General features: G+C 46.9%; 9 protein-coding genes across 9 annotated transcripts; 6 read left to right on the top strand and 3 right to left on the bottom strand.

The window, feature by feature from the left end:
• Nucleotides 1-1614: 1614 nt before the first annotated feature.
• Nucleotides 1615-2478, top strand: N7478_004308 (GPI anchored serine-threonine rich protein; the record flags this gene model as incomplete). The annotated part of the gene is made up of 1 exon (XM_056920522.1): nt 1615-2478. One exon carries the CDS (start codon nt 1615-1617, stop codon nt 2476-2478), a length of 864 nt encoding a protein of 287 aa, XP_056778559.1.
• Nucleotides 2479-4606: 2128 nt separating this feature from the next.
• On the top strand, nt 4607-5065 carry N7478_004307 (DUF2462 domain-containing protein; the record flags this gene model as incomplete). Its single annotated transcript, XM_056920521.1, has 3 exons — nt 4607-4659; nt 4746-4836; nt 4928-5065. 3 exons carry the CDS (start codon nt 4607-4609, stop codon nt 5063-5065), a joined length of 282 nt encoding a protein of 93 aa, XP_056778558.1.
• A 578-nt stretch (nt 5066-5643) lies between these two features.
• Nucleotides 5644-8215, bottom strand: N7478_004306 (Zn(II)2Cys6 transcription factor domain-containing protein; the record flags this gene model as incomplete). Its single annotated transcript, XM_056920520.1, has 3 exons — nt 5644-6240; nt 6307-7888; nt 7986-8215. The coding sequence occupies 3 exons, from the start codon at nt 8213-8215 to the stop codon at nt 5644-5646; spliced, it is 2409 nt and encodes an 802-aa protein (XP_056778557.1).
• Nucleotides 8216-9547: 1332 nt separating this feature from the next.
• Nucleotides 9548-10845, top strand: N7478_004305 (5'/3'-nucleotidase SurE; the record flags this gene model as incomplete). Its single annotated transcript, XM_056920519.1, has 3 exons — nt 9548-9559; nt 9805-10715; nt 10776-10845. 3 exons carry the CDS (start codon nt 9548-9550, stop codon nt 10843-10845), a joined length of 993 nt encoding a protein of 330 aa, XP_056778556.1.
• A 365-nt stretch (nt 10846-11210) lies between these two features.
• Nucleotides 11211-12826, bottom strand: N7478_004304 (DUF5427 domain-containing protein MTC1; the record flags this gene model as incomplete). The annotated part of the gene is made up of 2 exons (XM_056920518.1): nt 11211-12184; nt 12265-12826. The coding sequence occupies 2 exons, from the start codon at nt 12824-12826 to the stop codon at nt 11211-11213; spliced, it is 1536 nt and encodes a 511-aa protein (XP_056778555.1).
• A 2583-nt stretch (nt 12827-15409) lies between these two features.
• On the top strand, nt 15410-17782 carry N7478_004303 (fungal specific transcription factor domain-containing protein; the record flags this gene model as incomplete). The annotated part of the gene is made up of 3 exons (XM_056920517.1): nt 15410-15541; nt 15592-16334; nt 16417-17782. 3 exons carry the CDS (start codon nt 15410-15412, stop codon nt 17780-17782), a joined length of 2241 nt encoding a protein of 746 aa, XP_056778554.1.
• Nucleotides 17783-19539: 1757 nt separating this feature from the next.
• Nucleotides 19540-19770, bottom strand: N7478_004302 (uncharacterized protein; the record flags this gene model as incomplete). Its single annotated transcript, XM_056920516.1, has 1 exon — nt 19540-19770. One exon carries the CDS (start codon nt 19768-19770, stop codon nt 19540-19542), a length of 231 nt encoding a protein of 76 aa, XP_056778553.1.
• Nucleotides 19771-19894: 124 nt separating this feature from the next.
• Nucleotides 19895-20464, top strand: N7478_004301 (carboxymuconolactone decarboxylase family protein; the record flags this gene model as incomplete). Its single annotated transcript, XM_056920515.1, has 1 exon — nt 19895-20464. The coding sequence occupies one exon, from the start codon at nt 19895-19897 to the stop codon at nt 20462-20464; it is 570 nt and encodes a 189-aa protein (XP_056778552.1).
• A 2425-nt stretch (nt 20465-22889) lies between these two features.
• On the top strand, nt 22890-25529 carry N7478_004300 (uncharacterized protein; the record flags this gene model as incomplete). Its single annotated transcript, XM_056920514.1, has 1 exon — nt 22890-25529. One exon carries the CDS (start codon nt 22890-22892, stop codon nt 25527-25529), a length of 2640 nt encoding a protein of 879 aa, XP_056778551.1.
• Between the last annotated feature and the right edge of the window lie 664 nt (nt 25530-26193).

The following is a 26193-nucleotide window of genomic DNA, read 5'->3' as shown; positions in this document are numbered from 1 at the left end:
GGACCTGACTTGGACTTTCGTACCCCTGATCAACTGTTGATCTTTTCCAAGGGTATCGAGACTCCGAACCAGTGGGATCACCGTGTTGGAGTTGATGGGTTCGTCAGGGTGGGTTGTGGGGGTTCGGCCGTGATCGTCTGGATCGTCTAATCGAGCGGGATATCCTGGTTACAGTCAGTATTGAAGTATTCTGTATTTGTGGCATTGGTGTTAACCTTGGGAGCATGAGAGGCTTTTAGACAGTCTAGATGAGTCGAGTCTAGAGTATGATTGGATCAGGAAGAGGGCGGAAATTGCACTGAAAGCCACCTGGCAGTGTTGTTCCTGCAGCTGCAGGTACAGGCACAGGCACTGTGTGCCTGTGCCTAGTTCTCCCGGATATTCTCCGGTGGACGTGCTTCTCTGCTTCTCCACTTGATTTATTTATTTATTTATTTATTTACAGTACAGATGTACAGTGTATTTGAAGCACACCATCATTAGACTTATAACAAGATGGGATCAATCATGAAATCATCTCGATAATACTTTCCTCACAAAGTAGGTGTAGATGATTCACCTGGTCCAATTCCAATGTATAATGATGTATATCTAGTCACCGGTGGATTCTTTCTCCCTAGTTCTTCCGCACACCGTCACCTTAGTAGGGCTCGGCATGGCACATTTTTCAGGGCATTCCAGGGTCTAGACAAGGAATGAGTGCGATGTTTACTTTTATTCTTTTCTATTTTCTACTTTACCAAGAGTTCAGAACTCAAGGCCCCAATCTTAGACCTTCTTAGTCCTCGTGAGTCCACTATGGGTCGTGCAGCCTTACCATACACGAGCGTAACCCACGAGCCCCCGGGGCCGCCCCCCCCACGAGGCCGATGTACCGTCTATGGTTACCGTCGCATTTAACCCCTGTTCTTTAGGTGGGATCAATTGTATTCTTGTGAAATTAGTTTAAAAAAATATATTCAGAGTAATAATAGACACAGAATAGCTGGGTAAAACACAACAAAATTAAATATTCCATGGAATACTTCAGACACTGTCTACAATGGCACATGGTGAGAGGCATGTCACCACCGAGACACTTCTGTTTACCTACAGGTACAGATATCCTATATTTACTTTTCGGATCAACCAAACCTTCCACAGTTAGCTTCATTCAAATCTTACCTCTAGTAATCACTATACACCCAACTGCGCCCCAAAAAGCCACCGTTTATAGAACCCTCGCTTGGAACATCCCATGTAATCAACCCCACTATACCCGCAGATTCCCAAATCTGGTTGGTCCTGTACATGCTTGGCCTTGGGCCCTGATGGGGCTCTGAAATGCTCTCTCCACTTCATTTCCCTTCTCTCAGGGACGGACGCATTGGCCCTGAACGGGCCTTAGGGGCGGATTGAGGGGAGATTTGGGATTGGCTCCTTCGAGTGAGAGCAAAACATAGTTCATCTCCTCCTTTTCTTCCCTCTCTTCTCTTCTTTTTTTTTTTCTTCTTCTTCTTCCATCACTCACGTTCATTCACTCTTTTTTCAAAGTCATTCTTTGCTTCCCGGCCACTCTTTTGCGCCATAATTCCAACTAAGTCATTCTTTTCAGAATATTAATCAACAATCAAAATGCGTTTCTCCACCGCCACCGTTTTCTCGGCCCTTGTTGCCTTCGCTTCGGCCTACACCCAGCCCGACTACAACAAGTCTCCCGAGGGTAACCCCATCTCCTCCCCTTCTCTCCAGGAGCAGGTTCAGGAGGGTAAGCCCTTCGAGATCAAGTGGGAGCCTACCACCTCCGGCAAGGTCTCTCTGGTTCTCCTCCGTGGTCCCTCTACCAACGTCGTGCCCATCCAGACCATCGTCGAGGACATCGAGAACACTGGCTCTTACTCCTGGACCCCCTCTACCAGCCTGACCGCCGATACCACTCACTACGGTCTCCTCCTCGTCGTTGAGGGTACCGGCCAGTACCAGTGGTCTACCCAGTTCGGTCTCAAGGCCGCTGAGGGTAGTGATGACGCCGCTACCTCCACCATTGTCGATGGTACCACCACCATCTGTCCCGAGACTGAGACCGCTACCCCCACCTCTACTCCTGCCGGCACCATCGTCACTGTCATCGACAACGAGACCACCACTATCTGCCCTGAGACCGAGAGCCAGACTCCCGCCCCTACCGCCTCTGCCTCTGCCACCCAGTCTTGGTCCACTGTCTACCAGTCCACTGAGATCACTACCACCATCTGCCCGGAGACTGAGTCCAGCGCTCCCACCGTTGCTCCTACCACTATTCCCGTGGTGCCTTCCAGCTCTCTGAGCCGCCGTCCTATCCGCCCTACCACCACTGCCCTCGCCAGCAGCAGCGTCCCCGTTGTTCCCACCGGAACTGCTGCCGTCTCTCCCTCTGCCACTCCCTTCAACGGTGCTGGCCAGAACACCATCAGCTTCGGCGCTGTCGTTGCTGCCATGTTCGCTGTCATGGCTTTCTAAATGAAATGTCTTGATTGAGATTGAGAGTTATGTCATGTCTGTCTCTGGCGAAGGTCCTGTTTTTTTTTTATCTCTTATCTTTCTGAATGAACATCTCTTGGATTTTTTCTGGCTTTTCTCACCTATCGGATGGGATATAGTTAGTTTTGTCTTTTGAGTTCTTCTTTCGATCTTATCGATACATATTGATATGGACCTGTTCCTTTTTTCTGAATTCTTTTTTCACCTAATTTTCTCAGCTGCTTGTATTGTTTCATACCCTGTTTCGTTCTTCGATTGTATGTGAATGGAATTCAAGTCAGCTACGCTTGTAATGTCAGTTCCATCAATGATGCCTTTATGTTCTGCTCTGCTTTTCATTGGGTAGAATTGTACTGTAAATGAATTGGATTTGCTTTGTTCATATTGAAAGTGATCTCTAGACAGACCAGACCAGCTTAAACTGTATTCTCTGTATACCATACCTTATGATCATCTTATCATACCTAGCGCTGGAAAGTTATAGGTGATATCAGGTTGAGTTAGCCTGTGCTCAGGTGCTTGCCGGTACTCCTGCTTCTACCCGTATCTATACCTAGCTCCCAACCTTGGAGTATACTCAAAGATACATGATACATGATATCATGTGTTGCAATCCTGGTAACCTTGGAAGTAGCAGATGATATCAGAACTTAGTAGCATTCGCAATCGCATTGAACGAAAACATGAAGCTGGAATGGAAGAAGAGAGAGAGGATAGCTGCATGGTGAGATTACTAAAACTCTCTTCTAAAAATCTCTGCATCGAGAGAATCAAGAAGACAGAAGCTCCATTCCAGAGACGTGGCTCATATAGAACCAGTGTCAACCGGTTGCGTTTGCCCATCAGGAGACACCCTATGGGATATTTCCGAGTCTGGTAGGACTGGGATTCATCAACCACATCTAATGTCCTCAGTCCCTTATATAGTGATACATCCACCAATTAAACACCTGGGCAGGCTTTTTGGCCTAGTGGTATATTCGAAGAGGGTAGCAGACCTAACTAGAAAGATACATAGGTACGACGCAGCCCCTTGGGTTTGAAACCGACTGGGAGATTGTTATCTGGACAGGGGAATTTTGAGGTGTTCCCTAGACCGCAACCAGGCAGGGCTTCAGTTGATCTTAGATACGGTGGGCCTCAGAACCATGCCAGACCACCAATATGGTGCATTCGTGGCTTCAGGGGCGCATAGCAATAAATCTAGAAAACCCACCAAGGGAGCACCTAGACTGGCTTTTTGGCTTAATGGGATTATCCAACATATTTAATGTCCTCCGAGTCGATACCTTATCTGGGTTCCTGGAGACCCTTGTCCTTCTCCCTGCCCCTCTTCTCCTCCTTCAAGTTGTTCTTGTATTCGTCCTTGCCATTGTGACGGGGCTTTGTGTGAAATCGGTGCTTTGGGGATGAATGAGGGTCCACCGAGCCCTGTTAGTGACAGTGATTTTATTTTATCTTATTTTGGATATTGGTTTGGGTTTGGGTCTGAATTTGGAGTTGAGTTGGTGTATGGCAGCTGCAGTTTATTTTTATTTTCTGACTGCCTTTGGAATTTCACTTTCTCGATTCCCTGTCATTTCTCCAGAGCTTGTATCTCTTATTTCTCTACTATTCTATTTTTGTTGGCCATCCAAGTTGTTTCCGGACTTTTTCGAAGGACTATTGGGTCTATGCTTGTCCGAGCGCTAATCATATCAAGTCCTGAATTAAATCGAGAAAATATGGATGCAAATCAACAAATATGCGAGTAGGAAAATAGAATCAACCGATGCCCCACTACATGCCTACTTGCTGTACTTTTTTACCTTGTACTTTAACAAACTGAACCTCGGGTTCCAAGGTTGTTGGAAAGAACCTTAGAAGGCAATGCTGGAACACTGTATACTTCTACCCCACTCTAATTGGTCAACCAAACCCCACCATCCCCACCACGTGACCCCGATAAGTCGATAAGGAATTTTCCCTGACAACGAGTCTTTTCCACTATTTTCCAGACTCAAACCCTCATCCTCAAAGTTTCTCAACCGAATATCCCAAGTGTACTGCTGGCAGTGCTTTACCATTCATAAATACATTATACACCAGATCTACAATACACATCACAATGGCCCAGGGTGCACTTAAGAAAATCAAGCCTTCCACGGGTGGAACGAAGCGGTACGTCTGATCCGATCTTCGGTCAAGAACAAGACGAAAAACAACAACAGTACAATATCGGGGAATGCTAACTTATGTATAATTAGTGGTGGACTCTCAGCCGCACGAACAAGGCCCGGTGTCCGACAGATTGCGCCTAAGAAGGCGGGACTCGTCAAGACTGCGAAATTGACTAAGGTATGCATGCCACTCGATGCCATGCCATTTATGTCTATGAGACTTCATTGGCTTTTTTAGATGGGCATACGGCTAATAAGACGACTTATAGAAACTTACTTCGGGTCTTGTTACGAAAACGGAACGCAGTCTTGCGTCGAAGGCGGGACATTTGGAATTGTTGGCTGGTGGAAAGAAGGATAGGTTGGAGAAAGAAAGGAAGGCTGCTGCGGCCGCGGGGAAGAAATAAATCAGTTCTTTTGGCTAGCGGTTAGGAAGGAAAAGAAAATTCCTACCAGGTAGTACAACGAGTGTTGTGCTGTACTGTTCTGTTCTTACGTCGCAGATAGCGATTTCATGAATTCGATACCCTGTTTTTGGCTTTGACAACTTTAGTCGAGTCTATTGAATTGATTCATAATTCTAATCATAATCACTGCAAGGCGATAGCGATAGAAGCTAGTAAGTAAAATAAAATAAAGTAGTAAAATAAATATATAACAAGAAGCCCATAAGTCCATGTGTAGAACATTCCAAACAAGCCGCTATTGTTGAGAATTAACATTTTTGAGTTTGAGCGGCGGTGTCGTCAATCGTTAATAGTTGTAAAGGTGTAATATATCGTGATCCATCGAGTCACAGGATTTCCAAATGAGAAACAGCCAAGGTAATGAAATAAATGGGGAAGAAAGAGGAGAAGGTGGGGAGAAAATCAAAATAAATGAAACACGAAAGAAAAAGAAAAAAAGAAAAAGGGTATCTATAATTTGTCCAACTCCTGTCCCTGTCACATCTTGCCATATCTATGATGTGCGAATATTTCTCCAATTAGTGCTTGGAGATCTTGCTGGGAACGCCGGCTTGCTCGATCAACTCTTGACCATGCTCCATCCAATTCTGGAAGCCAAGGTCGGTTGGGTCCGAGGGGAAGTCGTCCCACACTGCGTTCTCTGAGTCTGCATATGAAGACCATGTGCCCTTGGGTACATCGGTGGTCGACCATGAGGGCAACTTGGCTAGAACGCAGGTGTAGTAGACATACAGGATGCGACAAAGTAGCTCAACACGGTCAATGTAGTGTTGCTGACTGGGGTCGGGAGTTTTACCACCGTCACCTAGTTGCTTCCACCAAGAAACACGCCATCGCAGTGAAAGCAGGATGTGTCCTAATTCGTTCAGGAAACGAACATGGGTCTCGTGGGAAATCTGCTTCCATTTGATGTTGTAGAAGTCTCGCTCTAGCTTGCGGAAACCTTCGACTTCCATCATACGGCAGACGATACGTGACAGCTGTGCTGCGAGAAGAATGTCCCGTCTATCGTCGGGGTTGTTGATGTCCATGTCCCGTTCTTGGCCATTCTCGTCGAGAGGGACAATGGTGTATTTCGCACGGCTAGGCATGTTGTTCCATTGGGAGAGCAAGGACTAGATGAATGGGATATCTTGTTAGGTTGGAGCGCAAAGGAGGTTAAGGACTAATTGGAAACTCACGTATGCTTGCGTCATTGGGTCACAGTCCTTGACACAGGTCAACCAGTTCTTCGACTTGTCCTTAGATTCAACAATGCGACGATCAATGAACTCAAGGAAGGTTGACTTCGAGTTGCCATTATATTCGCTCAGACTCTTCAGGAAGCGGTATGTCTCACCAAGGTCAAGAACATACAAAGAGCCCCAAGCCTGACTGGCGCGGATGTTGAACCGCCCCTGGCGCTCACCAAGGAAAGACAAAAGTTGACTCATATCGAACTCCGAGGGAATTTCCATTCGCACTCGGCCACTGCCATCCAATGTCGGATGGTTCACAGCTCGTTGAGAGATGTAGTTGCAAGTTCCGAATTCTACAATGCTGGAGAAACAAGCACGCGCACACGGTTGTTCATGCAGTGTGGGACGACAAGCATCGCAAGGCGAGCTTCCATCGCACTTGCGCTTGTTCAATCGGCATTGGACACAAGTATCCTTGTTCTTTCGGCGCGCACCGGCGTTGGCCCTTCCAACCATGCTCAGCGGACCTTTGCGACGAGCGCCCCGTGGGGGCGAAACGAAATCCGCGGATGCAATAGAACCACCTTGGCCATCTTCTTGGACAATCTGTAAAGGCTTTGATGGTCCCTGGTCGATGGAGCCCTGGGCGTTTCGGTTCTTGCGCTTCCGAACCGCTCCTGTGGACTGCATAGCAAGAGGCATAGGCCGACCAGAAGGACGCGGTGCAGTAGCCGACGAATTTCTTGGCCGCGAAGGCATAGTGCTGAGCAGTGACTCGGAGGGAGACTCACTGACCATAAAGGCCGTGGCCTTGGCTGTTCCAAAGTGCGACTGCTCCGGAGAACCAGAGTCCGGTGTAGGAAGCGACCACTGAGCAGTATCATTCAGTTGGTGCTCTGCAAAAGCGGGCGGGTCCTCACTTGTCGCCGAGAACGAGCATTCGTAAATCCCCGACATATCCCCGGAGACCGAAGAGTTCTCTGACTTGTATTGGAAGCCGTCGGGACCAGTCTGAGTACGCTTCGGCGAGGAAAGCAAGGATGGAGGGGTCATCTGGGTAACAGGTAACTGCGATTCCAGATTATTCAACCAGCGTGACTCAAGAGACCGAATAGACGGCTGCTGAAAGTCACGCAGCGATTGATCCTTGCTGTTATTCTGAGGCTCAAGCGCGAGTTGAAACGCGCTTTGTCCTGGAATGTCCTCCATCGAGATGCCATGAGGAATCTCCCATTGCTCTGGGATCATAGGGAATCCCTGTGGCATTTGTTGAAACATCATGGCCTCATTTGGGGGGTCCGAAAATCCCTGATCCTGGGGCATTTCACCTAGATCTTCGACGATAACAGCACCATTCGATTGTGTCGGGCCTTTACTATAAGGGTACATCATAGCCGTGTCGAGGGGCATAGTTGATCCTGACGAGCCGAACAGCTGGAAATGAGGCCATGTCTCATCGGTGTGAAAATTGTCATCAGTCGAGGAGGGCTGAGTCCGAGGACTAACGGTGCCACTTCCCGTGCCTTCAATAGGAGCGTCAACAAAGTTGAAGTTCTCTGGATTCTCTGGATTCAGATCACGCTTTCTAAACAAGGATGCCATAGTGGTTAGCACAGGATACTTGAGACGACGAGACTTGTATAGACAAGGTCTAGTCTATTATAGGACAAGGCAAAGCGAACCTATTCTCCGGGCGCTGGCGATCCAGCAGCGAGGCGGTTAGCGGGTCATGGAAGGCCCCAAGGTCCGCAACATCGGCGCATTGGCTAGAGTCCTGGCTGGTGTCCCATTCGGGGGGTTGTTCATATCCTAGATGTTCCCACGACGCGACTGAGAAAGCACCGTTGGTTTGCCAATTATCGAGAATTTTGGGGTCAATCCCCGCAGCTGTTCCGGTACTTCCACAGTCCATACAGGATATGCAGGATGGAAGATGATGGTGGGCGGAGACCAGTCCGAAGAGCAAAAGTCCCAAAAAGATGAACTTTTTGCGACTTTTGCGCGGTCGGTGATGTTGGAGGAATGGAAGGCGAGGAAATTCGTAGTTGCGACGAGCAACTGGGAGGTTTTCGATGAGGATCTGATTTGGGGCGTATGAGAATGGGAGTTGTCGAGGGGAAAGGAAGAAGGCTGACGGAGTTTCCCCACCTACAAAGTTTTGCGAGTTGCGATCGCCTTTAGCGTGTTTTCCGCACAGACCGCCCGTTGAGGTTCCTGGGCGCTGATGGATTTTAAATGCGAGGGAAAGAGGGGGGTTAGTAGTTTGGATTATGGTAGATTTGATGAATAGGTCTTTTTTAAATTTTTTCTCTATTTTAAAAATGCTAAATTTAATGATGATCGTGGTTGACCATCAGATCCTGGTGAAAATACACATAGTCAAGACACGGACTGTCGATCGCCGAACACACGAGGTGGACTGATACGCGAGTCCCTGAGAGGGTGGGACCAGAGTGTCTTCCAAGGTTTGAACCAATTGATAAGTACCAGGTAAATGGTCTTGGCCATCAATCATAAGTCATAGGTATAAGTCAGACTAATTGATCATCAGTCCCACTTGTACACTGTGAATAGTGTAGTGTTGAGTATAAGTCAACACTAATTATGTACATTGAGGTCATACAGTACATTGGGGTGCATACAATTCTGCAGCGATCCGAAGTACCTGGGCCCGTATACTGTACGGAGTAAATTATATTAACCTCTTAACACTCAACCAGGATCACTGGAAACAAAGAATATAGATCACTGGTCTTTTCAAGTATATTCTTCTCATCTATGCTCCCATATTATTATTCTATTATTATTCTAATATTATCTCAAAATAATACTCTCCAATATATCCCACATACACTGAAATCTCTGCATGACTAAATCTGGCTCACCGAGACTGCCACTTCCGGCCAACGAATGCTTTTACCGCTGCCTTTACCGTTTCCCCATGAACTTCCATGACCTCGGTGACCACTCCGGGAATCGTTGATGATGGCTCAATGCTTACCCAGTATCTATAAGTTTGGGGTAACCCGATCTCGTGGGGTGCATACTTGATTTTTGCTTTTTTTTTTCTGTTCTGTCCTTTTCATCTCCATACAAAATATACGTTCTATACACCATACACCTGCATTGGAACATTCAAAAAGCCGCAAGGAGGAAAAAGACTCCCCGGAATCCCACCGATATTCACTTATATACCCCGAGAATTGCTGCATTTTACTTCATCGCACCATAGACACATCTCACAATGCATATCCTGGTAAGCAGCTCCAACATCATGATGAAATAGGCCCTGGTTTTCATCCGATACCTGGGCACTAGTACCCCCGGGGCTCAGCTCTATCTTACTCCCCCGCCTTATCCGAAATCCCTCATTGGAACTCCCAGGGCTTGGCTTGGAACTTGAAATTCCAATTCACTGTCGCATGACCTGAAAATCCCATACGATCGTCCTTAAACAAGCAAAAAAATTACCTAGCGACTTACACTGCCCCAACTCTATAGGTTGTCAACGACGATGGCCCCCCAAACACCCGCCTATCACCCTACATCAAACCCCTCGTGGCCCAACTCCAAAAAGCAAATCACCTAGTCTCAGTCGCTATCCCAGCCGCATCCCGCTCCTGGATCGGCAAAGCCCACTTAATCGAAGCCTCCCTCACAGCCAACTATATCCATCCTGACTCTTTCCGCCCCGACGGCACTTGGGATGAATCCTACACAGACTCCACCTCTACCTCCGAAGCCGAAGCCGAGAACTCATGGGTGGTAATCAAAAATGGTACACCAGCCAGCTGTGCCCAGCTAGGTCTGTACAATCTCTTCACTGAGCGCCCACCCATTGACCTCGTCATCTCGGGCCCGAACCATGGCCGCAATGCCTCGACTATCTACAATTTGTCCTCGGGGACAGTTGGTGGTGCTCTTGAAGCTGTGTTCTGTGGGAAGAGAGGTATTGCGATCTCCTTTGGAAGTAAGGATCCGCAGACTGATGATGTTATTGCTGCTGCGGCGAGATTGGCTGTGAAGGTTGTTGAGCATTTATTTTCTGTTTGGGATGAGAGAGTTGAGTTGTATAATATTAACATTCCTATGAGGGAGGATGTGGAGAGTAGGCCTGTTCTTTATACGAGGACGTTGCCTTATTATTGGTCGAGGGGGTGTTTGTATGCTGAGACTGAGAAGGAGGAGGAAAAGAAGGAGAAGGTTAATGGGACGACTAATGGGGTTGTTACGAATGGGGTGCATCATTGTAATGGGAATGGGAATGCAGAGGTTAATGGGAATGGACATGTTCATCCTAAGCAGCAACAGCGCCATTTTAAGTGGTCTGCTGATTTGTCGGATATGAAGAAGAGGTTGCAGAATAGTGAGGAGGGGACAGATGCTCATACGGTGTTGAATGGGTCGACTAGGTATGATTGTGATGGTTTATCTTGTTTTTGAGGTCTCTTTGCTAACTTGTCTTTTTTCAGTGTGACTGCGCTGCGGGCCAACTTCTGGCATGTCCCTGGTCTTGAGGGACCGATTTACCTGGATCAATAAGCGGTGACATTGGTTCGGTTATGCATAATGCATGTCATGATTCCATGGTTTGTATTTCGGGCGCTAGGCTTCAAGTTTTCTATTGCATTTAGGAGCATATATCAATTCATAATTTTCGTGGGTTGAAGGGAGCAGATATATAGACCGACGGCGTTGTCTTTCAAGCTGTATATCAACTACTTTGGACAAAGCGAAGACAACCTTATGTATACACCATGAAGCAGCATTGACAATTATCGATGTGATGGTTATGAGCAAAACGTATAATCGTACGCCTTGAAAAGTTCGAATGAAAAAATTGAAAAGAAAAGAAAAGGGTGTATCACATAAAAGTCACGGCAAAAAGAACACTTTGCATGAAAATTCTAGACCGCACGAGCAGCTTCACCAGCGCCACTCTCAACAGTAGTTGCTTGTTCTGCGCGCATCTTGCCCTTCCCAATACCACCCTCACCAACGCCCATACGACGAGCAACGTAGCGCTGTGCAACAACACCAGCAGCTAGCGACAGAGTCTCTTCAATCCACTCCGCGACCCACTCACGAGGATCGACACCGCCGCTCTCAATAATCTCCGCAATAGCCTCAGGAACTTCAGCATGTGCAACGCCCGCATCTTCAGCTTCGAGATCCTCAGCCGCCGGAGCCGAAGCATCAAGCCACTCAATCCACTTCGCAGGGACAGTCTGGGAGATCGTGTGGAAAGCAATTCCATGAATAGGATCATGAAGGTATAAAGCGAATGAAATCACTTCCTCAGGCTCATCAGTCTCAACAGCACCGGTAGAAGTCTCCTTCTCACCTGAAGCACCAGCCTGGAACAGATCTGCCGAGACAGTCTGGCTAATAGCCTGGATAGCGAGGAAAATATCACTGCTGCGAACAGGGTTCGACTCGCTTAGTACTTCACTCGCTTGCTTCGCTGCTTCTTCGAGTCCACCTCGCGACGAGAAGTAGTCTGTCGCGTAGGATTCGGCGCTGGCGCGCACTAATTTAGATCCCTCGACTGTGCCGGGAACTGCGTTGATAGTGCGAGGCTTTCCAGGTGTCACGGTGCGCCACCAGGGGCCGTCGTTCCAGCCTGCACTGGATATGTAGCCGCCGTCCAGACTGCGCTTGGGAGAGGACTCCTGTCCTCGTTGGATGACTAGTAAGTCGCCGCCTTCGACTTGGGCCATTACTCGTGAGAAGACGGCGTATACGAGCGGGTCGACACCGGGGTATCCGGAAAAGTCGTGAGTCACATGGATCTGGAGACGTTCGTGCGAAGAAATAGGAGGGGCAAGAGTGTGGATGAGGTTGGTGAATGTTGGGATAGCCATTTTCTGAAGCTCGCCGCCTATATAATAGTTAGATCAACGATTGTAAATCGAACCGAGAGAGCAAGACAAAGAGAGTGTTAATAGATAAATAACTTACCGAAATCACGAAGAGCACCAACATTACCCTTTACCTGCTGAGCCCAGCGCTGCGCTTCCTCGTTATTTTGAATTTCCTTAACTGCGGCCTCAGCCTGCTTCATAGCCGCAGTAGCTGTCGCACTAGCCGTAGCAAAGATACTAGTTCCCATACCCCACCATCCACCACCCTGCTGCTCCTGCTGTTCTTCTTGCTGTTGCTGTGTTGCCGGTGCAGGTGCATTCTCCTCTACCTTAGACTCCTGCTTTGCTCCAGCACGAGAGGTCCGCCCAGTCTCCTCGGACGGCCGAGAAGCTTTTTCTTCGGTTCGCTCAAGTGTTGCACTAGGACGAGGAGACCGAGTCATTGATCGGGGCTTATCGGCTGAGAGACGCGGGGTCCCTGGTCCACTGCTTGGTCGCTGTGCAGCAAGGTTGTCAAGCTCAGCTAGGACATCTTCCTGGGCCTTGGCGTTTGTGGGGGTTTGGGAGGTCTTCGACGCTTTTTTGGATTGGTTGATGCCTAGGTTGTCGAACTGAGCGAGAAGCTCATCGCTGGTGGGCTTTGCACCCTTTGGAGGCATTGTTTCTGGTTGGGGAGGGATGTGTTTTGGTCAGGAGAGGTGACGACACTGGTGGGAGCTCCCGAGGCGGCGTGTGGAGACTCCGCCAAGACTATGTTGCTTTCTATGGTATGCGGCAGTAAGGTTAGATTGAGTAGTGAGATTAATAACCTCGAGTCTTTGTATCTTCAATAGATGGTAATATGATTTATAGCAGATGATCTTACTACTTACTAGTTTCTTCTTCTTTAAAAAGAGGGAGATTGTAGTCAAAAGAAAGTCTATACCTATCCATGCTTCCTATCAAGAACCTTTAAATAGGGAGTAGGTTTCCAGACCTCAAGCTCTGGAGGATTTGATTTGACCTTCGGGGCTTGGAATTCGCCTGTGGCTCCAGGCTGATGTCGGGTACAAGATAGTAAATAAATAGTATATACATGTATGATATCCGTTGACTGGCAGTGGTGAACTTAACCCCATAGTAGTAGATTGAATCCAAAATCTTCCGGCCATCTTTCAGGTACTAACTTAGCCTAAATGGAATGAGGCTTTATATTACATGACGCGGTTTTGTCTAGGCTTTGAAAAAAAAAACTGTCACCTCACTTTTACGGTGTTTATTATTGAGTTTTTACCATTTGATTTGCCAGAATTAAAAAAGTATGAGTATAACTGGGGATAGCTTGCACTGGCAGGGACCGCGAAGCTTTCAAGTTCCAAATACATAGAAAACACACGATCGCTTGCTCTCTGTCTCTCTTTTCTTCTGATTTAGCGTAGTGTTTATGATCACCATGTCATTTTCTCACAATATGATCGATATTACTGTAAGCTATACCCAAAGTTGTGGGGTATGACATTGGCAATAGTGCATTATGCTTGGGTTGACGTGCACGTATACAACCAAGAGAAGAGAGAAACCCTAGAAATAGTCCTGGGTAGGTATGCTTTCAAACCCTTGCCGGGGAAAGTATCATATTTAGGACCTTCTACAGTATCGGTCTTGATTCCAACCAATTGGAGTGGCGGTGTAGATGGCAGAAATCTGAAGCAACAGCAGCCACCCGAGATTCCAATCAACGTATGGGGTAGTCATTTCGGCATCTCGTCCCGCCAAAGGATGATCGAATTATCTCATATCGACCCGACAGCATGGTTCAGATGCCTCATGTCGATCGTATTATGTGCTTTACAGGAAAATCTTTTTGTTCAGTGTTGTTGAGGTTGAGTATAACCCGCGAATCAGAACCAAAAAGTAGAAAAGTTGTTGATCCCGCCAATCACAGGCTCTGAATGTTAAGTACAAAATCAGGATACTAATCAAATAGTCCCAGGTACAACCTTCTAGTTCTTTCCGCAAGCATTGTGTCATAAAACTCAGATTTTGAAGCTTCCATGGTAGTAAAGGCGGGAAACGAACCTACCGGGGTATGTTTTATATACTCCTTCGTAAAATAGTTGCTGTTTGTCAAGTAGGTCATCGACTTTGTATATATCTCGAGGCTTAAAGATACAAATGAAATGAGTACTAGAAGCTAGGGCCAGAGGGCCGAATGTGACATTGTCGATCTTTTCTCTAGCGAAGTTTCAAAATTCCCAAGAAAATCCCTTTCGCGACCGTAGTACAAGTGTTCACGAGTCATGATCTTGAATCTCCCTTGCTTTGCTCTATATTATGGGTAGAAAAAATCCTTTCCCAATGGGGCGTGGAACGGTCAGAACCTGCGATCATCGTAGTCCAATACTTTACTAAATCTCCACTCTGAAATACGAAGCAGAAAAAAACACCAAAATATCGGCAAACTGTCCGTGAATTTAGTGTATACTACATTATCGGCAAACAATCCACTGATTTAAAGATGAAATATATAGAAGGAGTGATCTACCATATTCATATCATATATATTCTACGGATTAACTGATCTACCTATCAATGTAGCTCGATCGGCGCGTTCAGCTGTCCTTCCAGCAAAAATCCCCACCTCTCTGCACTTCCGCAAATACGGAACGTTCATTGGCGGTAACTCAGGCCGGAGAGCCGACACGACCGCACTGGGAATTCAATATGTTAAAGGTCAACAAGCCTAAGTAGTTTAGTTGTATTTTCTTCCGATATGTCTTTTCGACAGACTTGCGCTCATGATTAGCGATAAAAATCGAAAAGAACCTATCGACTCTTCGTCTGGGGGCACAACAGCTCAAAATGATGATCCGGGGAATCAACCACATCGGCATAGTGCCCCTGCAACGCCAAAACGGCATACTATTATGGACTCTTCATCAACGAAATCAACAAGGGGCGTCAGACCAACCCCAACACTAGGAAATATTAGAGTCAATTCGAGTTCCAAAGTTGCAATTCCTCGTCAGAGTACTGGTTATACTCCTCGTTATAACCGAAGAGTTCCTCGGGCTTGTGAGTCGTGTAGACAACGAAAAACGAAATGCAGTGGAGATACCCCTGTATGTCGACAATGTCGTGAATTACGCGTTCAATGCCAGTATCCCGTGGGATGGAGGGACAAGATGAAAAAGTTTGTGAACTACAATCCCTCTCAAATCTCAATATGGGAACTATATATCTATGTACAATGAATTAACAATATGCTAACCTACAATTACAGAGAAGTCGACAGACTTGAAGCAGAAGTGCAGGATTATGAAAACTTCCTGGAGGATCTACGATTGAGTGCGGAATCTCGAACAGCAGAATGGGTTAAGAGCCTGATGGACAAAGTGTGTTTCTTCTACTATACTCTGGGGCTGTACTAATATTGTCCTTGAAGTATGGGTTAAAAGGGGATCACAAAGAGCACAACCAATTTTTGGCGGCAACCCCCCAAAATGAGATGGAAGCCGATGAGCCATCGCCATTATCATCAATCGGATCTTTAGAAGCCATCGATCGAGTAGACGAGGACCCTAATCGGTCGGAGCCTACTCGAACAACCGGGGTGGTGGGCAAGAGTTCTGAAATAACGTGGATGCAACGAGTTCAACAAGAAGCAGAACAACGAGCCCAAGGACATCCGGGAATAATGGAAAGCCATCAAGCTGACGAAGAGCAAAAAGAAGCATTTTCTCTTCATGCATTGAATTATCACCTTGACGACCTTGATATCTCAGTTTCGGAACCTGTTCAGCTATACGCACTGCCACCTCGACAACTAGCCGATCGACTCTTTGACGAATATTTCACCAATACACATCCTTTCTTCCCTATTCTCAGCAGACCCATTTACCGTGTGCAATATCAAGCTTTTATCGACGCTTCCTCGACGCCTAACTTCACCCGACCTGGCGACAAATGGCTTGCCATCTTGAACATTATATTTGCCATTGCGGCAAAACACGCACATCTTACGAATGCTCCATGGTGTGGAGAAGATAATGATCACTTGGTATTTTTGACTAGAGCTCGACTTCTCAGCATGAATAGCGATGTACTGTTCAGTCATCCTGATCTTCAACAAGTCCAGGTCGAGGGTTTGATTGCGTTTTATCTTCTTGCATCTGACCAAATTAACAGGTAAGTCGAATTCTCTAATACGCTTACAGACGACTGGGAAAAGTGAGAAACATCAGTTCGAGACTAATTTTGTTTTTTACAGGGCATGGAGAATTTCTGCGCTGGCAGTACGGTCGGCAATCACCCTTGGCATCAACATGAAAATTACCAGCACCAAAACATCCAGTGTCACCAAAGAGTCTCGGTACAGAGTATGGTGGTGCCTATATAGTTTCGAACATATGCTTGGCATCATGACTGGCCGATCGATTTACAGCTTAGACGGAGGATACGCCACACCCTTACCACTCCCATTCGAAGAAGAGCAACTACAAGAGAATCCAGCAGCTGCAGAAGTTCTCAACAACCCGACATTACGAGATGCATTGATAGGAAATGTGATGGCGAGTTCGTGGATCCGACCGACCGATGGCAAAGGCGATTTCCACAGGACTCGACTTCGCGACCAAACGTGGCTTAAGAATCTTCCCATCAATTTCGGACTCTGCTATCTCTACCATAGCGACTTGACGGTTGTCACCCAGGAAATTCTCAACAAAGTATACACCACCACTGCTGTTTTACTTCCATGGTCAGATATTGAGAACCGACTCGAGGACTTGAGATTCCGTATCGATTTATGGAAATCAAGTCTACCTATCTCTCTCGATTTTATGCAAGAAAAGAATGACGATAGCCGAGATCAGCTTCGATGTAAACTTTTTCTCGCATTCCATTACTACAGTGCTCGGATTACATTGGGAAGACCGTGTCTCTGTCGACGAGATGCAGGACAAAGCAATGCGCCACAGACATTCAGCCACACAATGGCTCTTGTTGCGTTAGGGTCAGCTAACGGCATGCTCGACTTGATTCCCGACAAACCGGATGTTGTCCAGCTTTACCAAGTTTGTCCATGGTGGAGCGTACTTCGGTACCTAATGCAAGCGGCAACCGTCATTCTTCTTGAGCTCTCATTTGGCTGCGTTCATAGTCCAGAAGAGGAAAAGAAATTCGTCTCACTCTCAAAGAAATCCATTCGTTGGTTCTTCGCCATGTCAGAACGTAGTATTGGTTGTCGTCGCGCGTGGCAAATTTGCGACTCTAGTTTTCGCAATCTTGCTACTGGCATGAAATATAATACTGATGATCTTCCTGGTCAACCGAATCAGCAGGAACGTACAACTACTGATGCTATGCCTCAGTATAACGCTGAGTCGAGTCAGAACGTGCCTTCTGGAGACTACTTTACTCAACCAACGGAGGATCTTCATCTATTTGATTCTGTTCAAGTTCCTGAGGCATCGGATTTCTTGCCGAGCTATTTTAATCTCTCGACGCCTGATCTCATGTCAACGACAAATGGTCATACTGATATGACCGATGATTCATATTTCCCCTACGACCCTCTCAGCGGCGAGTTTATAAGATCTTTCTTTCCTTCATCGGAGGAAGAGAGCAAGAGCTAAACTCCGCGGAAAAGCTTGCATCGGATTAAGAAGATGGGATGGATAGTCCAGTAACTGATCTACATAATCTTCTGATATGAGCTGCTTAGCTGCTTCTATTGTTTCTTTTTCGTCATGGCGGTTTTTTGTTAGCATGATTGGTCTCCAAGTGATAAACGGTGATTGGATGATTGTCATTTAGCGCATTAGCATTCCTCGGGATAAAAAAGCATTTGCATAAATTTAAAGATATTAGCATTCACTCTACTCCAAATTTAGTCTCTAAAGTGGTTTTTATGATGGATATCGTACATTAGAGAAATCCCAATTAATTCAACAAGTTCTTTTCCGAAAGAAATATCGTTGATACCCATCATTATAACTGTAGTTTTATAGATCTGAAGTGGGGCATCTGGGTGGGACCCAATAAGCTTCCCCCGACGACTTGCCGACTTGACGACTACATCTAGACTAGAGACTAAAAAATACAGATAACTTTTCATGGTATACGTATAACCTTCTTCACGTCAAACCCATTCTCTGTCTTCGAATTACTCCAAGGCAGTACATATCCCCGCTGATTACTCACAACCCTTATACCATTCTCCTTAAAATCAGTAGTATAATGAGTATGCCCGAATACCCAGACTTTCACCTCGCCCATTACCTGCGATGAGACATCAGTCCCAAAAGCAACACCCCAAGGATTCAGAGCATGCTGCGGGCTCGACGTCCCCTGCAACAAAGGAGCATGATGTGTCACAACAAGAATATGCTTTCACTTCGCTTTTCAGCCTTCCCATTCTCATTCTCCTGATTTATCACCTGTATCTCATTCAACAACCAAGAAAGATCTGAATCATGTCTTGTATTATGGTCATCAACAGATCAGTCTTCAATTTTTTGAAAATCTTTCACTCTGCTTCGGACAATATCTGTCAATTCAAGAGTCACTTTTGACCAAAGTGTACAGCCTAGAATGGTCACCGAGGAGTCTGGGATATCGAATCGTTTCTGGTGAAGAATGATCAATTTTCCATTGAAGCAGGGTTCTCGTTCAAGTTGTTTAGCTTTTTCTAGTTCGGATGCGAAAGTATCGTTGTAGAACTCGTGGTTTCCGGGTATGAGGAAAATTAGTTTGAATTGGTTTGTTTGATTTTGGAGAAGATTGCGATAGTCTTCGAATAGTCTTCGTTGTTAGGCGACAGATGTCGTCTGCGAGGATGAGATGATCTGCACATTTAGGAATTTCGTAGGAAGGGTACTGTTGTTTATCTCGAGGTGGAGGTCGGAGAGGACCTGGAATGACGTGGAAGACCGGTTGAAGGAAAGGTCGTGCTTTTTGGAACATTGCGTTACTCTAGGATAAAGTAGAGCTGGTTGACGCGGCAGGTGTGGCTATTAATGGGAGCGGTGTCTTTGGGCTTCTGACATCTGGAGGTGCTGCCCAGGTGATTAGTCTCATGTTATTGGCGCTGCATAGGGGTTGAATGCATACTATGGAGCCCGGTGGCCAGAGATCGGCCCCTTCCTAGACAAAAACTATCAACTTGCTCCAATTTCGACGAATCTAGATTAACTAAAATACCTACTAGCTGTTTAATCAGTTAGATCCGGTCACAGATCATGTTGATCATGATCTACTGTATTACATCATCATTGGTTAAATATTGTACCATGTTAATTATGAATCCAACCGTTTACGAGTCAAGTTCCCAATGTTTGTCAAAATTATCCGGCCAGGAACTGTTTATGCGGTCGGTATCATGCAGTCGCATCTAGAGGACATATCGGAACACATCCGTTGCGGGTACCGGCTTCGATGCTTCGGCCAATGCTGCGGCCCGCGGGACTAACGCGGGGTCGGCGATAAAACAAACTAGACACTCATGTGCTGTCTTGCCTATTCCAACTCCAACTCCAACTCCAACTTCAAAGAATTGAGTTCCCGATACACCAATCCCTTCAATAAAAGTGGGTGTCTCCCCCTCCACCTGGGACTGGGACATGGTGTACCAACTTGTCCAGGCCCCTCGATCTGATCTGATCTGATCTAACTGATCTACTCACTAACCCACCCATGATAGACCCAAATCCTACCCACAAAAATCATCCACAGAAATCACCCACACAATGCGTCTCCCATACGTCCCAGACCCCCCACCAACCACAACCTCAGACGAAGCAAGAATCCTATCCGCCGTCCAAGCTCGCCGTGCCCCTAACCCCCTCCTCCCACTAGACCTCGCCCTCCTACACTCCTACCCCGTAACAGAAGGCTGGAACTCATTCATCGGCGCAATTCGTACCAAAACAACTCTCTCAACAGTTATTCGGGAACTGGCAATCTGTCGCGTGGCAGTTGTGAATGGTGCGCTGTTCGAATGGGAACAACATGCCCCGCTATTGCGGGAGGGTGGATTACCTGAGGAAGCGATGAAGTTTATTGGTGATAAGGAGGCCAGCTTTGATGATGGAAATGGTGACTGGCGGGGTTTGTTGAGTTTGGATCAGAGAGCTGTGCTGAGGTATACGGATTCTATGACGACGACTGTGAAAGTGCCTGATGAGGTGTTTGGGGGGTTGAAGGAGTGCTTTTCTGAGCGGGAGGTCGTGGAGATTACGGCGACTGTTGCGGCTTATAATTGTGTTAGTCGGTTTTTGGTTGCGTTGGATGTTGGGGAGAAGAATCATTTGCATTAGCGCTGTCTTGGTGGAAGAGTTCAAGTTGTTCAAGTTGTTGTTTGGGGATATAGAGTATAGATAGCCTTGAAGAACTTCAAAGTAATTGGGGATATACATGTATAGTTTAAAATCCAAGGCTCCATTTCAAATTATTTTGTATCGCGCTCCAAGGTGCTAGTACTACTAGTACATATATAGATGCATAATTGCTTTTAGTTCAAGACCTACTGTGTAATGGCAAGATAAAAACAGTTCCATGACTTCAGTGGGAAGTTGGTTATTTCTATACATCTTAGTAAGTACTTTGTCGCGTGCAAAACATTCAGTGTATTTCCTTCTTTTCTCCTTTCGGGAAATTTATTTCATAAGAATAATTGATAAAGTCAACTCGAATTTTCTCGTGGCACAACCGCGGAGAAATAAAATATCGAATGTTGGACAAAAGACCCTCGCAGTCATGGGTTCGCGATGTCAGAATTCGAGGACTGAGTTCGGCTCAAGCGGCTCAGACTTCTTGTATATTTCTACCAGTTGCTCCACAATATTCCCCAATTCTGGAGAAGGACTCCATAGGTCAGTTGATTAATTTTTGACTCGATCTTTTCTCATCAGCTACGTAGACTGCCCTTGTTATCTTGGGTGGTCACGGTGCACAACCAAAACAGGACACCTTATATTGGCGGTCTGTGCTTTAAGACAGTCGAAGATCCGGAAGTACAGTTTAAGGGGCTAACAAAGGAATCTAGAAGCCCGGGACTGAGACTGATTGGGGTGGGAATCTCTTGTATGTTATTGTTTTGTGAATGGAATATCCAGACTCGATGATTCGAAGATGAATTTGTTTTATTGTCTTTCTAATTCTTTTACTTGTACATGAGTTGGCTCATGTGGTCCTCATAGTTCGTTAATGATGGTGGAAAACCCTTGCAGCGGCAGGGGCTGATTTTCCCGATGAGAAGCAAAGGACTCCCTACTATGTTCAAAACCAACGAGTGTTATTCCGGGACTTTTTATATGTTCAATGTATACTCTTTAGAAAGCCATTGAATTGAGAGATGGATAAAACTGGGATTGTCATTCCCCTTTTTGCTAACAGGGATTCATGCCTGAAATCGCCCGCCGAAAATCTAAAATCTGATTTCGTCAGGCCCACCCGAGGCCGAGAAACGGGCGGATGAAAGGAGGTAGTTATGGGGGGAATGCAGACGTAGAGAATAGGTAGATCTATAGAGAATAACCTGAAATATACATCGGTCGCGATCTAGTATAGTCATAGTCTATTGTATTTTCACTAAACGGGGGCGATTCAATTATTCTGACGTCGCGGCTTACAGTGAAGTTGGCCTAGTAGATAACCGGGTTGTGATTGGCTGAATCAGGCAATAACAGTGGGACCCGCAAGTTGTAATGGTCACTACAAACTAAACCACGCTTCAATCTCTTTTCTTTTCTTCACTGTTGCCCTTCATCATTAACTGCCATCCATCTCCTTCTAACTAATCCCCCGAGGCATCGTCTGTTGGGACTTGTCAACTTAATTTCTCTGTGCCTGTTCTGCTGTTTCCCCCCCCCTTTCCCGGTGCAAGATTCCTCATCGTTTTTTTCTCTTTTTTTCATCTCAGTCTTTACTACTGCGCTGTCTTGCATCCTGCAACCACCGCTCTATCACGGCATTGTCTATCTCTAAGATCTGATTCCTGATTTGCGCCGTGTTTGATTTTCCCCATTCTTATCTTTTTCTTTTTCTCGGAGGTTGTGGCCGTGAAGCTGAAGGGGAATTCAGTTTATCGCCCAGCCTTGGTTCTCCCAAAGTACACATCCCTGGCAGCCGCTCTCGCGACCAAGCGCCGTCTGGTACAGCGCCTCGCGTCCGGCCAAATTGATGTGCCTCGGAATCATAGAGACCTTTGCGATCCATTCCATTCCGCTGTCTATCTTATGGTACGTATTTGTCGCGTGTGCGATTACTATTTCCTCTCCGTTTCTTTGATTTTCCTTTTTTTCTTCTTCCTCTTATGTATCTGGCACATGTACACTTTCGGGTCAGATCCACACAATTTGCCGCGACCGTGTCTACACCTACTTCTACTCTCTTCTTGGATGAAAACATGTTTAAAATATGGATGATTTAATCGTCTTTGTTTTATGTCATTTCTTCCTCGACGATACTCTTTTCTAGGCGTGACTGAAACCTGGTGGATGTACTGATCTCACCATATGTACCTCCTGATCTGGAGTTCCCGCACCTCGATTTACCTTAACTGGCGGGCTTGGCATTACAAGCGAATCCGGCTAACCAAACTATACAGAGACTTTGCATCCATTCTTCGATCATCATAGGGTTTCGATCTTTTTTGATAAACCCCTGTGCGCCTTTGATTAGATTTTGACTTTCTAAATTTGTCTACCTTTCTTTTTTTAACTTCCTTCACTTCTGCCAAAAATGGCCCCCATTCCGCGGGGCGATTTGGACATGGACAACCCGTCCTCCGACGTGGGTGACAGCCAGGATCAGGACTCGCCCATGCGCCGTCAGTTTTCTGAGCCATTCCGTCCACAATCCACATCTACCCAAATTTCACAGTCTCCAGAGCCCGTGGCTAGGAAAATGAAATGTGATTGGTGTGGGAAACTCCTTGAATTGCCCACTGATCGATTTATGTCTGCCGATGATTTACTCATGAATCACATCGCTGATGCACATCCTGAAAACCTTTCATTTAATTATGATGGGGCGGAAGATGATGTTGAGGTTGATGCTGAGGAGCTTGAAATTGACGACGAAGGTATGAATGACACGGCCAATTTTGACGAAACTGAAGAGGCCTACCAAGCCGAAGAGGTTGATGATATGGAAGGCGTTGAAGAGGTCGAAGAGGCTGAAGAAGGCCTAGAAGGCGAAGAGGGCTTAGAGGGCGAAGAAGGAGACCTGGCTGAGCTGGTTGAAGCCGAAGAAGGCGAAGAAGATGAAGCTAGCGGAGATCAACAATACCAAGAACCGGAAACTGCCGCTACATCACAGGTCAATGGTGACCATAGCGAGGCAGATATCGATACCTCCAAACCATCTAGCAGTGTGAATTTCCAGGTTGCGCCCAAAGCTGAAGGGAAGCTGGACCGACTTGAGTGGCTCTCTAATCCCAGAACTGCATTCTCCGAAGACTATCGTCGACGCCTGGCTGAATGGCAAGAGTCTGACATAAAAGACCGCCTGCCAAAAGTTTGGACTGTCCACAAGGCCGCAAACTTTTCACCTGACTACGACCAAGAGATGGCCAAGGCTGAGGCAACATGGCAACATGTATTCGGCGACAAACCCAAGAAGAAGGATGTGGCGTTGCCAACCGTGCGACCAAGCCCATACAATACATCCGAGACTACCAAAGGACAATTTCTCGAGCTTGCTTCATTCGATGACTTAATTGAAATTCTTCGAAAGCCCGATAACCTTTCACCTGACGAGCTTTATGCAATGACCGAAGCTGCTGCAGCTGCGATGAAAACCTGGCAAGACGAATACATTGCTCTCGACAAACTTTACACTCGAACACATCGACACCACCGAGCTCCGCTCACCAACGAAGCCAAGCGTGAGCAAATTGCAGGCAACAAGAAGCGAACAGGACAGCCACTTGCTCGAGTTCCGGAGCATGAACGCGATTTTGAAGATAAGAAGGAATCAATTCTGTATGGCTACAAGCATAATGTTTTCGCCCAAAACATCAGCACTGCCGTCAGCTGGGTTCCTCAGAACCCTTTCGTTCAAGGCGGCTTTGTTCCCACTCCAGCCCAGTCTCGAAAGATGGCTGCGAAGGTTGCTCCTGAAGATCGTAATCCTGATGGCTGGACAGTCATCCCGCGTGATGGTGTAGACCTTGTTCCGAAATTGTGGGAGCCCCGACGAGAACCAGTGTTAAAGTTCACTCGCAAGCGCAAAGCTGTGGAGACCGAGCCTACCAAAACCGACGCCGAAGAAACACAGAATGAGTCTGATAATAACAGTGAGGCGACAGAAGAGGATCCTCATCCATTGAGACGACGCACCCGCGGCCGTGGTGGTCGCCGTGCTACTTTTGAACCTTGTCAACCTGTCGAGACTGCTCCAATCCCCACCCCCCGTGGCCGTGGGGGTTCCCGAGCCCGAGGTCGTGGCCGTGGCCGAGGAGGACTCGCGCGAACAGCATCCTCGCGCGCCTCTCTTGAGACGACTCCCCAGCCTCCAACATTCACACCGGTCTCGACTCGCGGCCGCGGTCGCCGAGGTGCGAGCAACATTGTTGCCACGCCACAAACAGCACACATTGTCGAAGAAGCAGTTCTACCCCAGCCCGAAATCTCGCCCATGCCAGAACCTACACCACCCCCTAAATCCACGCCAACTTTGAAGCGAGATGCGACAATGGAAGAAATCGAAGAGGCTCGTCGACTTAAGATCGCCAACTCCAAGAACCCCAAGCGCACCAAGGCTATGTTAGACCACTGGGAAAGGTTCAACCGCGAGGGCCGTATCCGCAATCCCAAGCGGTCAAAAGCACAAATCGAACAGGATCGAACAGATGACGATGGTAAACCTATTGAAGAGCCGCGTCCTGTAGGCCGGCGCCGAAAGTCTCCGTCATTGGCACCAATCCCCACTGGAAATTTGGCTCCGAAGGCCCCGACTGTAGCTCCCATGCCCGGTCATTTGGGACCTGGACCAACCTTGCCATCTCTTGGAAGGATTCAGTACGCGCCTCCCAATCCGTTTGCACCGCACCCACAGCCGCACCCGCAAGCGCACCCACAGGCCCATCCACAGGCCCATCCACAGGCCCATCCACAGCCCCATCCACAGGCTCATCCGCAGGCCCATCCGCAAGCTCATCCCCAAGCTCATCCCCAAGCTCATCCTCAAACCCATCCACCGACTCACCCTCAAGCTCACCCTCAAGCTCACCCTCAAGCTCACCCTCAGGCTCATCCACAAGCCCATCCGCAGGCTCACCAGGGCCCGCCGCCGATGTCGCATTATGGGCCATTCCTGTACAACCCTTATGGCTTGCCGGGTCCAGTACCGGGTCCGCACGATCATCACCGCAGATGATCGCTGTTGCGAAAGAAACGTCCGGGAAACTGAGTCGAACTCCCCACTTGATATAGACACGGCATGGCAAAGTTAAGAAATAACCTATTGGGTTATTTTCCAGATGATTATGGACATGGGATCCGATTGCCTAGTGCCTGTGAAGAGACACATGCGTCTACATTCGAAATAAGTGGACAACAAAGTTCAACACTCTTGCAGAAATCACAGCCTTCTGCAATGTATTATTCTTGAGATACATTATTCAAGCCGTCCAATTGCCTGTCATTCCATGTTTTTGAATGGATTGAACACATCATTTTGTCTTACTGGAAGGTGGAAGGATTTACGTGTTTTCACTTCTGGTTTCAGAAGACCGCCAAGGTCTTCTTCAGACTCTTTTTCATTTTTTTGCCTTTGAAATCATTTACTCTTGCCGGGAAATTTGCGGGTCGGCGTTCTGGAAAAGATTCTATGGGAGTCTTCATTCTTTGTTTTCATTTTCTCATCTGGTCTTGGGATACTTCAAGCACTAAAAAGGACCTGTACATTCTAATGGGAAAGCTGGCTATCTGGGATATGGTTCTGATCTCAGGAGCCTTGGCTGAGCGTGTATTCTATTTAATTATTTTCCGTGTATGATAGGGCATCAAAGCAACAAACATTCATGAATATTGATAATTAT

This window comes from Penicillium angulare (assembly GCF_028827245.1).
Source record: "Penicillium angulare strain IBT 27051 chromosome Unknown utg000004l_segment0_segment0, whole genome shotgun sequence".
Classification (NCBI taxonomy): domain Eukaryota; kingdom Fungi; phylum Ascomycota; class Eurotiomycetes; order Eurotiales; family Aspergillaceae; genus Penicillium; species Penicillium angulare.
Note: the sequence above shows the minus strand (reverse complement) of the source record. Positions and strands in the feature narration are given on the sequence as shown.